Source organism: Lithobates pipiens, unplaced genomic scaffold, assembly GCF_037356315.1.
Source record: "Lithobates pipiens isolate NorthernLeopardFrog02 unplaced genomic scaffold, aLitPip1_a1.2 Scaffold_13, whole genome shotgun sequence".
NCBI lineage: Eukaryota > Metazoa > Chordata > Amphibia > Anura > Ranidae > Lithobates > Lithobates pipiens.
Window position 1 is genome coordinate 159,648,759 of NW_027507718.1, and position 14,654 is coordinate 159,663,412.

The 14,654-nt window shown below is 44.3% G+C and overlaps 1 protein-coding gene across 2 annotated transcripts in view; it reads left to right on the forward strand.

Moving 5' to 3' along the window:
- Window positions 1–14,654, forward strand: part of TIMM44 (translocase of inner mitochondrial membrane 44) — a 578,487-nt gene that overhangs the window by 135,703 nt on the left and 428,130 nt on the right. For both annotated transcript variants that reach the window (XM_077475767.1, XM_077475768.1), the window contains one exon: window positions 9,975–10,055. In XM_077475767.1, coding sequence (XP_077331893.1) covers window positions 9,975–10,055 — 81 coding nt within the window. The remainder of the gene's footprint in view (window positions 1–9,974; window positions 10,056–14,654) is intronic.

Genomic DNA, 14,654 nt, shown 5'->3' on the forward strand with positions numbered 1-14,654 from the left:
TTCAATACCTTCGCCATCTCTCCATCCTTTGTAACCAGATGTCCCTCCTCATTCCTTAGGGGGCCAATATGGTCTATCCTCCCTTTTTTACTATTTACATACTTAAAGAATTTCTTGGGATTTATTTATTTTTTTTGCTCTCCTCCGCTATGTGTCTTTCATGTTCTATCTTAGCTGTCCTTTTTTGCACCCTTACATTTTGTCTGGGTTCTCTTTTGCCTGGGACTATCAAAGTGCAAGCCAATAGTCCTGAAATCCTGGCTGAAGTGTCAGCAATGAGGCAAAGTAACTGTGTGCTTTACCCATCTCCAGCTTTGGAAACTGAGCTCTTATGGCGGCTGCAGCAAGTGTTGGCTGACCTTGACGAACCTGTTAATGCACAGAACAAGCTTGGATGGACGAATGCGTACGTCCAGCAAACAGATAAGGGTGCGGGAGATGGCGCATCTGGCTCATCTTCCTATTTGCGGTTCAAGGGCTCGGGAGAAGAAGAAGCCATCCTCACTCCCCAGCCTCAGACCAGAGTATGGATTTAATTGACTTTTTTCATTGAAATTCCATCTGATGTGCTAACAGGGCAGAGCACCGCTAGCCACTGCTCAGCACCAGTAACATCTTCTGGGTTCCACGGATAGGAGATGGTGAACCTCTATCCCCAGACACAAGTTCCAGAGACTGGGGATTTAAAAGACTTTTCTGCTGAGGAAGAACATGGTGAGCCTCCAGCAGAAGAGCTGACATCAGAGCCTTCCTGAGAGAAGAGGCAGTCTGCCCTTTTCCCACAACACTGACAGGGGCATGGGATTTCCTGCCAGCAGCATCTGTGGAGTTACAAGAAACTTTTCCAGTTGAAGCGCTGACAACCGGACAGCGGGTCCAAGACATCTGCCCCACACCTGCGGCAGTTCCAGGGTGAGAAGGGGACAGTCACTCTCCAGCAGCAGATCAGGATCCAGGGGGAGACGTCAGCCAGAGCAGAGGAAATGGTCTTCCTTCTCCAGCGGCAGATTCACAGTTTGGGAGTGGAGGAAGCTGGCCTCCCTCCTAAACAGTTATCCGGTGTGGATGATGTGGGGTCCCCAGCTGAAGCGCAAGCAGGGCGGAACACTGCTGACCTCTGCCCTCCACTAACAGACTATGGAGTTTCTGTGGTCAGTGGAAACTGAAGGGTTTCCACTGACACAACCCCAGAAAAAGGTCTGACAATGGAACAGGAGGATATTGACCTTATTTGCAAACACAGGCGGATTTTCATCTAATAAATGTGCATGGGACTACAGTCTCCACCTGTATACTCTAGGGATGCTGTGCCATTGGCCCAGATCTGCAACAGCATGACTGAGTGAGCGCAGCAACCCTGTCTTCTGTCCAGCAGCTGAACGGACTCCAGGGGTCAGACCAGTCTGCACTTCTCCCCAGCTGGGAGTATGTTCTACGAGAGAGGCAGAGGTTGGCTAAGTGAGTAACGCTCTGTTCACTACAGTTTGAAGTACTGTGTGGGTACAGGCATTGGGAAACTGGAACTACGGACCAACTTTGATGTCAACCCTTTGGAATCTCTTTCTGTGTTAGTCTCCTGACAAAAGGGGAGATATGACGGGAGTCACTTTGGGGGGAGGGGACCCCGTTGAACCCAGCTTGCCTTTAGAGAGGTCTGGAAGATCATTGTTCAGCTCCCCAGCCCCCCTCTTATGTGTAAGTTACCCTGTGTCTATTTATGGGCACAGGGTGACCGAGAACCCTGATCTGGTTTCTTCGTACCAGACTCCCAGTACAACCACACCAGACTTGGCATTTCATGTTAATCCTGTTATACTGGGTTCTTTAAGTATGGTTTGTGTTGAAAGTTGAAGGAGCTCTTTCACTTGGGACAGTAATATTTCTGAACAATATTCCTCAAATATGATGCTAAATAATCCCACCTTTCAGACTCCTAGAATATTGTAGGAGGGTCTCATAGAAAATTGCTAGATAATTTGAGGTGGGGGTTGTGTGTTTGTCAAGTGTCTGTATCCCATTATTCTATTGTTTGTCTGCTTTAGGCGCAACCTATTATGGGATGAATGTGTTTGTGGATTAACTATTTGGGGGGATTTCTCATGCAGCCCTTCCAAAAAGTCTGTGTGTCTCCTGTTACTGAACTTACCCCGCCCTGTGTCATTATGCAAAGAAGGGGCATTGTCCTCTGAGTGTATATCTATATCTTTGTGCCTGTGTTTTTTTTTGTTTTTTACCACCCTACCTTGATGTCTCAACAAGTGACTGGGTGGGCTAAGGGATTTTGGATCGTGCTGGTACCAGGCAAGGGAAGCTTATTTGTCAGAGTATGGTGTCTGTCACATGTATGTCCAGGAAAACAAACAGATCTGGCAATTGGTTTGGATGGTGTAATTGGAAGCTACGGTTATCCTTCTTTACTTTATTTTTATTTTATTTTTTTAATGAAAGGGGTGACCCAAGCTGTAGGATGCACCTGTTTCTCTGATCCTTTGTAATAGAGGACATGGTTAAGTTGAGCATGAAGTGGGTTAGGGTGGAGATGAGATGTAAAGTAGGAAGGTGATGGTGGTACAGTTAAACTCCATTGACTTTCTCCCCAGCCTTTTGCATCAACTGCTCTTTAAGCCTGAAAAATGTGGATGTGGCAAAGCGGACAACGCACATCTCTGGGATTTTCCCTTTTCGGGTCTCGGGTCCAGCCACCCTGTTGACCCCATCGATATCAGTGGTGGGGTCACGCTCCAGAAGTTGATTTAAGGTTGTCGCCGTATGCAGCAGATATGTAGTGGCTTTGGGGAACCCCTGTATCTGGATGTTATTTCTGGGACTGAAGTTTTCTACATCGCCAAGTTGTAAATGGTACAGGGTCTGGAGCTGGGTTGAGTGAGAGACTTCCAGGGTAGACAAGCTAGTGTCCATCTCATCTCTGGTGGATTACAAGGTTGTCACCCGAGAGGTAGTCTGTACAGCATCCTAGTAGAGATGGGTAAAATGGCGCTGCCAAAACTGTTAAAGTGTGTGTGTGTGTGTGTGTGTGTATATAGTGTTTTACATCATAGCGTCCTCTGCGTGTTTAGTGAAAGCGATGATCCATGTATGCTAATAAACGTGTGCAAATCAAACCAAATAACTGTGAAACAATATATATAAATAAAAAACCAATTGCAAAAATAAAAAGTATATGTGAATTGCAAAAGTGCAAAAATGTTTATCTCAGTTCATCAATTGGAATAAATTCCCTTATTTTCCATTATTTCCCCTAAGTTGTGATTTCCAAAGTGACTTGTGCATAAATCTGATGCAATTTCCAGTGTAAAAGCTGTGTTACATTTGTGCTCCCCTCCTGGTTCCACATTCACCAAAAAGATGTACCCCTGCAGGGGTAATGGGCAATTAAGAATTGCCTCTAATCTCAGTGCCCGTGTTGATTCCTCTTCCCCAATAATCCCAGTTGTGTGGTAGGTTCACATATGGAAAGGATTAGCACTCGTAGTTCAAAACCGCAGGTGACGTGATTGCGTGCCAACCCCCAACTTGCGCATTTCCTTATCGGAAGCGGTGCCATCTTGGTGCACCTCACGTCTTAAGTACTATGCATGTCAACAGGTCACACTTCACCAGTTTAATAATGCAGGGATCAAACATAGTCCCTTAACAGGCTTAACCTCCTCACGCCCGCCCACCGTCATATGACGTTATGGTCTTTGAGCGGGTATATCTGAATGATGCCTGACACTACAGACATAATTCAGATATTTTTGTTTTCAATCGGCGATTCCCTACACCATAAGAACGATCATAGCGGCTGTTCTGCTTTTGGATGGTGGCCTCTTGATGAAATTTTTTTTTGATTCAGCTGAATTGAAGTACCTCTGGGCTGTAATCTTTATATTCAGCTTTGGTCTCAATTTCATGTCTTGGATACAGTTTCTGTACTCAGCACCCACGCTTGTGTGCACTAATGAGACCTTATTACAGTCTTTGCTTTTGCACAAGGAAAGAGACAGGAAAGCCCTTTCTCCCCAGTCTTGTTTGTCCTGGCACTCAAACCTTTTGCTATCCTGTTTTAAGCCTAAGAGGCAGTATGTGGAGTTGTATTTGGCTTGTTGGAAAATAAACTCTTTCCTGATAATACCTTGTTTTACCTCATGGATGTCACCACTGCATTGTTGGCTGCCTTTGTAGATTGGCACCTTTTGTCAAGGTAACAGAAGAAATTGTAATAGATCTGTTGTTTTTACTGGACCCTTGTACTCCCTCATGGTTACACATACCCACGTTTTCAGGTCTCGCATTTTGGATACCTTGAAATTGCAATACAACCTAAACCTTCTCGTTATAGATCTGACACTTTGCACCCCCTACTTTGCCAGTTAACCCTGAAACATGGATATCTCTACCAGTAAACCAGGTGGGAAGGGTTGTCCTTCCTCACAAAATGTCTGTTTAAAAAAAAAAAATTGTGTGTGTGTATATAATATAATTTTTTTTTTTTTACCCAGCTGGATGGAGGCTTTTTTTCTGGCCGATTGCTGAAGTGAAGCCTTATCTTACACTGTGTTGGTGAGGTGAAACACGCTTTAATAAGTTGTACCTGTTTATCTGCCCTCTCTTCTGTAGAGACACACAGATCAAATAATTTTTTTTCTCCGCAGTAGAAGCAGGGGGTGGGGATCTGACATCGCACACACTGCATAGCAGTGATGTTGAACTCCTTTTCATTGCAGGCAGCATCAGCATTATTGTCCTGCAAAGGGTTAGTTGAATACGTAAAACCTAGATGACCAGAGCAACCCGCTCCCCCTTAAATCACATGTCAGGAACCTCACCTCCACTATCAGAAGTAGAGCCCCCCCTATCTTCCCTTATGCCACAGTGCACCCCCCTTGCCTTGTGCTGCTGCCGGGAAGAATCTGGGCTCAGAGCTGAGAAGAAGAAAATGCAGGTTCTGGAGGAGGGCTCGAGTCAGCTGCCAGAGTCTACTGATTTGGGGAGGTGGCGCTATTGGGGGTGTTGCAGCTGCACAGAGAAGCCCAGGATCCGGTTGAGGTATTCTGTCCTTAATCTTGCTGGCTGTGGAGACCAGGTGGAGGTGGAAATAAGAGGGGTGCCACAGCAGCAGGGGAGGTAGGAGGGCTACATGAAAGGGCCAGGTTTAGCTTGCAGGCTTTATTTGACACGTACTGTACAGCATAGGGCACAGCTCCCTGATATCTGATAGCTGACTGGAGGAAAGGAACACAACCCCCTCTACAGTTGCTTTACAGGCTTTATGATAACATACAGAGTTGAGGCTCTAAGACGCTTGCTGTGGGCTGGAGGGGGGTGGGAGAGTGGGCGGTCTTCCTTTTAGACTGTTGTGTCAGGAAAAATGGTCAGAAGTGACTCATGCAGATAGCAGAGAAAATGGGATCAAAGAAGAGCCACAGTCAGTGATTTGGATTTAGGTTAGTGTACACTATAGTGGGATGTTTTTTGTTCATATTTTATGTCTGAAGTTTTAAAAGCAAGGTATACACTTATTTTGATTCCCCCCCCCCCCCCCCCTCTTTTGTTCAACCAGTGGGTTGAATGGACAAAAACTTGCAGATCCCTTCATTCTCACCATGCCATTGTATTCTGGCAGCGGGGACTTCCCCACTCCCCGTCCACCTTGTCAGCAGACACAGATCTAATACTGGTTTTCCAGCATGACCATTCTATAGTCTGTTGTTAGATCGGCACCTGTTAAACAGCAGTACAGACTATAGGTCAACCGATATGGGTTTTTCTCTGGCTGATATTTAGAAATTGCGGCGGCCGATATGATGGCGATTTTTTTTTTTTTTTTGGGGCTGATGGGTTAGGCCGATTCCCCCCCTTCATCTCATAAATTCTAAGTGTTAGACACCTTTCACACTGGGGCGTTTTTTAGACTCTTTTGGGCTAAAAATATCACCTGTAAAGTGCTTGCAAAACGGCTCCCCTGCAGTCTGTGTGAAAGCCCGAGTGCTTTAACACTGAGGAGATGCGCTGGGAGGACGTTATAAAAAAAAAAGGTCCTGCAAGCAGCATCTATGGAGCATGTATATACCACTCCTCCCCCCCCCCACTCCTGCCCATGAATGGGCACCACTGCCGAAGCGCCTGCAATGAGATTTGACAGCGTTGCTTCATGGGCACATTTAACCCCTTCCTCGCCCGTTAGCTGGATTATAAGTGCCCCGCTAGCAGCCGAATAGCGCCGCTAAAATGACGGTAAAGCTAGCAGCGTTTTACCATCAATGCCTGCCCGCTCCAGTGTAAAAGCAGCCTTAAGTAATAAGTGATACAGAAAATTTGTTACATTTAAACATTTATTAAACTAAAAAAAACCTCCAATCAGTTCACTTGTTTGTATAATTTAGATTAACCCCCCCCCCCCCCCAAAAAAAACTATACATTAAATACACAAAAACAGGTAATCAAAACTAGGGCTGCAATGATTAATCCGCACCTTCCGCCTGTCTGTGCGTTGAAAAAAAACGAAATAAATCCTCTCCTCCTATGTCATCCGTCCTGTGTCCTCGGCGGCGCTCTCTGTGACCAGGCACGCACTCGCCGCTGCACGTCCGCGGCTCGCCTCTCCTCCTCGCTGATGTCACATGATGAGCATTCACACAGATCTCAGCCCCGCCTGCTGCTGCCTCGAGGGAACAGAGGCGAGGGCGAGAATCTGTGAGGAGGACACTGAGCCGAGCTACACACAGAGTGTGAAAAAAAGGTAGCAGCTATCGGAAAGTTGTACCCAGTAAAAGCACACACAACATTCAGTGCCCCATCATCATTTGCTTTCCTGGGAGGGAGAGGGGGGGAATAGAGCCACATTGGTGTTTCAGCAGGGGGGGGGGAATAATAGTGCCCCATTGGTGTTTCTGGGGGGGGGATAGTGCCTCATCATTGGTGTCCCTGGGAGGAGTAGCGCCTCCCGGGGACACCAATGATGGGGCACTATTCCCCCCCCCCAGGCTGAAACACCAATGCGGCTCTATTATTCCCCCCCCAGAAACACCAATGTGGGAGGAATAACGCCCCATCATTGGTGTCAGTGGGGGGAATAGTGCCCCATCATTGGTGTCAGTGGGGGGAATAGTGCCCCATCATTGGTGTCAGTGGGGGGAATAGTGCCCCATCATTGGTGTCAGTGTGGGGGAATAGTGCCCCATCATTGGTGTCAGTGGGGGGGAATAGTGCCCCATCATTGGTGTCAGTGGGGGGAATAGTGCCCCATCATTGGTGTCAGTGGGGGGGAATAGTGCCACATCATTGGTGTCAGTGGGGGGGGGAATAGTGCCCCATCATTGGTGTCAGTGGGGGGGAATAGTGCCCCATCATTGGTGTCAGTGGGGGGAATAGTGCGCCATCATTGGTGTCAGTGGGGGGAATAGAGCCCCATCATTGGTGTCCATGGTAGGAATAGCGCCCTGTCATTGGGAGGAATAGCGCCCAGTCATTGGTGTCAGTGGGAGGAATAGCGCCCCGTCATTGGTGTCAGTGGGAGGAATAGCGCCCCATCATTGGTGTCCCAGTTTTTTCATTATTACTTTTAAATAAACGAAAAAATTGAACATTATGTTTTTTTGGGATTTTATCCGATTAATCAAAAAAAATCGGCCGATTAATCGATTTATAAAAATAATCGTTAGTTGCAGCCCTAATCAAAACTTTTGGATGAAAAAAATGGGCTAAGTTTTAAAAAATAATAATAATTAATCATTAGTGTATTTTTTCCCAAAAAATTGCATTTGAAAGACCTCTGCGCAAATACAGTGTGACATAAAATATTGCAACAACCGCTATTTTATTCCCTAGGGTCACTGCTAAATATATATATATATATATATATATATATATATATATATATATATATATATATATATATATATATATATATATATTATACTTTTTTTTTTTTGGGGGGGGGGTGGGGTTCTAAGTGATTTTCTATCAGAAAATACAGGATTTTTACTTGTAAGCATCAAGTGTCAGAAAAGATTTAGTCTTTAAATGGGTAAACTGAGCACTTATACACACACGGTTCAGTTCATTCATAATTATAATCATTGGATCTCTTTGCACTTTTCTTGGCAGACTGCCCAGAGAGGAGACAGTCTTTCCACCAAAGTCTTCAGGCAACTTGCATTGACTTCTATTACATAAGTCTTTTGCAAGTCGTGCTGCTATAATCGGCCTTTAACTGCACAATCGGCCGATGCTGATTAATTAAAAAACGCCAAATATCAGCCGATATATATCGGATGACCTCTAGTACAAACCGTGTGACATTCACCCAGAACCTTTTTTTTCGGTCCGTTTTTACCAGCCTTACAATAAACTAAGAGCTAATTTGTCCTAACTCTAAACTAGAGGTCGACTGATATATCGGCCGATATTCTGCCTTTTTTAACCGGTTCCCGACCAGCGCACGCCTATATACGTCGGCAGAATATTGGCGTACAGGTACGTCCAATCTTCAATGCCGCCCTGCCATCGTGAGCGCGCCGGTCGGGACCCCCGTGAGTCCAGTCGCGGTTCCCGCGGACTCTATCGCCGCGGGCATACCTGCGATCGTCTCACTGGACGGCTGAATGGAGGAAATGCCGTGTAAACAGCATTTCTCCATTCTGCCTAGCAACTAGTGACGCTGATCTCTGCTCCATGTGATTGGAGCAGAGATCAGTGTTCACTAAATGAAAGCCCAACCCCCCCCCACAGTTAGTAACACACCCCTAGGAACACTTAACCCCTACACTGCCACCCACTGGTTAACCCCTTCACTGCCAGTGTCATTTACACAGGAATCAATGCATTTATATAGCAGTGATTACTGTATAAATGACAATGGTCCCAAAAATGTCCGATGTGTCCGCCACAATGTCGCAGTCACAATAAAAATCGCTGATCGCCGCCATTACTAGTAAAAAAAAAATAATAAAAAATTAATAAAAATGCCAACAAAACTATCCCTATTTTGTAAACGCTATAACTTTTGCGCAAATTGCGATTTTTTTTTTTTTTTTTTTTTTTTTTTTACCAAAAATATTTAAAAGAATACGAATCGGCCTGAACTGAGGGAAAAAAAATGTTTTTTTTTTGTATATTTATGGGGGATATTTATTATAGCAAAAAGTAAAAAATAATGCGTTTTTTTCAAAATTGTCGCTCTATTTTTGTTTATAGCGCAAAAAATAAAAACCGCAGGGGTGATCAAATACCACCAAAAGAAAGCTCTATTTTTGGGAAAAAAAGGACGTCAATTTTGTTTGGGAGCCACGGCACACGACCGCGCAATTGTCAGTTAAAATGCACAGTGCCGAATTGCAAAAAGTAGTCTGGTCTTTGAACAGCAAAATGGTCCGGTCTGTAAGTGGTTAAGGCATCGGCCCTTTTTTTTTGCAAAAGGGCTGAATACTGAATCCACTCCTCCCTTCCCCGCATGCCACTGGCAGTTTTACACACTGAGCGGCTCTGCCACTCTGTGTGTGAAATGAGTGTTTGCAACTATGCAGAGAGAGGAGCTGTCAGCATTCCGGGGTGAACGGGACCCAGCAGCTATCAAACACCAGCCAATGGGATCTGGGATCAGGAAGTGTATGTGGCCCGCCCCATTTCTGGAGAAGCAAAATGATAGGCTAGTGTTAGCTGCAGGGTCCTGCCCACCCCTGTCATCGCAACTGAATTTCGACAGCTGGTCTCGCACTATATGTAACTGAATGCTGAGAAACTGTGAAACTGACAAATCAGCTGTTTAAAACCTGGCAGTGCCCATCGGTGCCACCTGCCAAAAAAAAAAAATCTGCCTAAAACATCGGCCCCCCCGATTACTAAATATCCGCATCGACCAGAGAAAAACCCATATCGATCGTCCTCTACTCTAAACATTTGCATTTGGATGTGTTTTGTCATGTATTTTGTTACAGTTTTTGGTACATTTATTTATTTTTATTTTTTTATAGAAAACAATCGAATCAGAAACAATGAAGACATCAGAAGTGTTTCGAAAGAAGTTTGGAGAGCTTTCAGACACCATGAAGGAGGTAATGATCTTGCAGAATTTGTGTGCTACTGGCGATTTTTTTTTTTTTTTTTTTTTTGGCAGGTTAAATAGAGAAAATGGTTAATACTTGTAAATTAGTTTACCTGTTTATCATTTGGTTGATTAATTTGCAAACCAAAATATATTAAAATATACATATGTGTACTATATATAAATAGACAAGGTCATCCAGTGCCCCCTCTCCCATGCAGGAACAGAGGAAGGGGCATTTAGGGGTTAAAACAGGCATTGAAGAGGCAATATAATGACTCCATACCACTTGCCATCTGCAAAGGTGTCCACCGTAGATTGTTATATACAATCCCTAAGAAATGGAAGAAGCTAAGGGGTGCTGGAGGGAGGGGGGGGTTCTGAGGAAGTAAGGCGGATGGGGAGGATCTAGGACTGTTGTCCCACCCATTCTCTGTGTACTCACAGTTCATGCTTCGGTCTCAGTGCAGCGCACAGTGGGAATGAAGGCAGTTTCTCCTCATTCCCATCTCATCGTAGATGAAGCTTTCCTCAAGACTCACTGCTAGGATTGTAAGAGACCTGGGGCACGCCAAGGAGAGCAATAATGCAATGGATGTAGACAAACTATATTAATAGCAGGAGGCGCTGATGAGGCATGTTTCTTTTCATACATCAGGGGACACAGGGCCATAGTAGTTACTGTGTGGGTTATAGGCCACCTTCAGGTGATGGACACTGGCACACCCGAAGACTAGAAGTGCACTCCCTATATAACCCCTCCCACTACTGGGAGAACCTCAGTTTTTTTCGCCAGTGTCTAATGCAGGGTTTCTCAACCAGGGTTTCTGTGGAACCCTAGGTTTCCTCCAGAGGTTGCTAGGGGTTCCTTGAGAAATGATAATTTCTGCCTCTCCGATAAGTTTCCAGTGACACCATTGACCTTTTTAGCTATCTGTAAGGGGGTAATTCTTCTCAGTGACCACAAGTGTAAGGGGCATGCTTACCACTGACCATCACACTAATGTATCATGAGTTGTAGACTTAGTAATTTTTAGCAGGGGTTCCTTGAGACTGGAAAGTTATTTCAAGGGTTCCTCTGTGTTGAAAAGGTTGAGAAAGGCTGGTCTAAGTTGTTGGTCACTAGTAAAGATGTGCTCTGCTGAGCTCCACAGGAGCAATCCTTGCTGGGGCTAGCCATGTTGACCGGATCCATTTAAAGTGTCCTTTTTTTGGGCCAAATTGAATCGTACCCGGGCCTCATATTCGAAGAAACAAGGTTTTGCCTGTGAATACTTCTCTTTTTAGAGAGCTGGACCCTGGGATGCAATACTTTTTAGTAGCAAGGCCATGAAGTTTTACTGGCAGGGTGGTGTTGCAGGTCCAGGATTGTGGGTTTCCTCTAGGGTCCCCTGCTCCTGAAGGTGTAACGGAACCCACCATGAAGGGTTTAGATTGGGTCTGTTGGTTTACCCCAGAAAACCCTGCAGCGGGAAAGGCAAATGGAGTTTTCTAAGAAATCTTTTGAATTTTCTTATGAATGTCTCCTTTAACCACTTGCTTTCTGGGCAGTTAAACCCCCCTCCTATCCAGACCAATTTTCAGCTTTCAGCACTGATATCCTTTGAATAACAATTGCGCGGTCATACAACACTGTACCCAAATGAAATTTTTATCATTTTTTTTTCCACAAATAGAGCTTTCTTTTGGTGGTATTTGATCACCTGTGCGATTGTTATTTTATAATTTTTTTTATTTTTTTTTGTTTAAAAAAAAAAAAAAAGTAAAAAGCTAGGATTTAAAAAAATTTTTTTTTTTTTTACACTTTGTTAGAAATTTTTAAAACGAGTAATTTTTGTCCGTCATTGATGTACGCTTATGGCGTACATCAATGAGGCACTGATGGGCACCGATGGGTGGCAGTGATATGGATACTGATCTTTTACACTGATTGGCAGCACTGGTGGACATTGATAGGTGGCACGTGTGGGCACTGTCAGATGCTATAAATGAGGCATAAATGCCTCTTCCTTTTTGGGACCGATGTCCATTGATTGAGATGAGCCGTGATCGGCTTTTTTTCCTCCTCCGCTGTCATTGGCTTTTGTTTTGATTATGTGATCAGCTGTCATTGGCTAACAGCTGATCACATAAGGGGCCGTCATTTGGCCATAGCGCGGATGTCAAGTGGTTAAAAAAAATAAATAAAAGATAATAATGTTGTCCTACCTATGTGTCACCGCTGGGGCCTATATTGAGCACTCACCACCTCATGCTGTAAAAAGTGTGGCGTCAGGAGCCACACACCTCCTTCTTCTCCTCTGGCCAAAGCAGCAGAGCGTCCGGTAAGCCTAAGGGGGAATTTGTCTGCCCGCCTGTTGCCCCCCCCCCCCCCCCATGCTGTAATTCCCCCCCGATTTTAGTATTGTCGGCTTTACAGAAACAGCCTTTTGAGCCTATACAGGAAATTCCCGGCTGTAGACTGCAACAATCATATCCCTGAGCAGAGTAGTATAGTTACACATTTTAACCACCTCAATACAGGACACTTAAACCCCCTTCCTTCCCAGACCAATTTTCAGCTTTCAGTGCTCTCTTATTTTGAATGACAATTACTCAGTCATGCTACACTGTAACCAAATGAATTTTTTATCATTTTGTTCACACAAATAGAGCTTTCTTTTGGTGGTATTTATTCACCACTTCATTTATTATTTTTTGTAATATAAGCGAAAAAAGAGCGAATTTTTTTTTGAAAAAAAAAACGAAATTTTCTACTTTCTCTTTTAAAAGAAACCAAAAAAATCGAATTTTGGCGAAAATTTAGGCCAAAATGTATTCTACTACATGTCTTTGGTAAAAAAAATCCTGATATGTGTATGATCATTGGTTTGTGTGAAAGTTATAGAGCCTACACGACATGCTATGCATAATTGAAAATGTATCAATCCACTGATGGCACTGATGGCCTATCTCAGTTCTTGAGGCCCTAAAATGTCAGGACAGTACAATAACCCCCCAAATGACCCCTTTTTGGAAAGAAGACAGTCTGCGGTAATTGGTAAGAGGCGTCGTGAATTTTTTGAAGTTGCAATTTTTTCCCCACAATGCTTTGGAAAATTAAGAAATATATATATATATTTTTTTTTTTCACTAAATTATCATATTTACAAGTTATTTCTCACACATGGTGCAGGCATAATTGCAATTACACCCCAAAATACATTCTTCTATTCATCCTGAGTATGGAGATACCCCATGTGTCAGACTTTTCCACAGCCTGGCCACATACAGAGGCCCAACATCCATGTAGCACCATCAGGCGTTCTAAAGGCATAAATTAACACATTTCAACACATTTCATTTCCTGAGTACCTATTACATTTTTGAAGGCCCTGGAGCACCAGGACAATGGAATTACCCACAAAGTGACCCCATTTTGGAAAGAAAACAACCCAATGTATATTCTGTGAGGCATAATGAGTCTTTTGAACATATAATTTCTTTCCACAAGTTTTTGGAAAATGTGGAAAGAAAATAAAAACCTATTTTTTTTTCACAAAGTTGTCAATTTAGAAGATCTTTCTAACACATAACATGTACATAGCCAAAATGACACCCCAAAATACATTCTGCTACTCGTCCTGAGTATGGCGATACCCCATGTGTCAGACTTTTCCACAGCCTGGCCGCATACAGAAGCCCAACATACAAGTACCACCTTCAGGCTTCTAACATATAGCATGTACACACCAAGAATTACACACCAAAATACATTCTGCTGAGCAAAGGGTAAAAAAAAGGCTCACCTGTGGTTTTAGCAGGCAGGGACACCGTTCCAGAGCAGTCAAAGCATTTTCTAGACAGCCAAAGGAAATGTCCAGGAATTGTCCAGGCAGCAGACAGATATGGAAAATTATGAACATGGTTCAGTACAGTCCAAGGTTTAGCAGGCAGTTCAGGCATAGGCATGTCCAGTTCAGGTGGCAGGCACAGGCATGGCCAGTTTAGGTGGCAGGCAAAGGCAGGGCCAGTTCAGATGGCAGCAGGCGGCACTTTGTACATTGGGCCTTGGTCAGGTAAGACCCGAGGACAGGGGTAGAGGCTTCTTCCCACCCAAATCTCTACGAAGCCTCCGAGTCTCCAGACCCTAATCCGAGAAAACGAAAAACCTGGAGAAAAAGGTTTTCTCCACTCTGAAAACTTTTTCTGGAGCCCCTCACATGTGAGACCCCTGTGCTGTACAGTGGCAGGGCAAATGATCAGTTCAGGAGGCAGGCAAAAAGCATGGTCATTTAACAGGCCGAGGTCAATTCACGTTGAAGGCAGAAATATGTTTGGCAGAGGCATAGTCATTTAACAGTCCGGGTCATACACAGAAATGGTAGAAAGTGGATACTGGAAAGAAATCATCTTCACTTTACTAATAGTTTAGTGAAGTATGATGGCTTCGATAGCAAGTTCCAATGCAGAGGCCTGGCTGGGAGGGACAGTCTGGACAGTAGTATCGGGTGTCACGGCGAATTCCTCTACTTGTACACACACGGCATTTTTTTGGGGGTTTGCGACCTGTTTGGGTAGGAGGGAGGATGTCGGGAAAGTGCCTTTCATGGAGTCTGGCTACTGCATC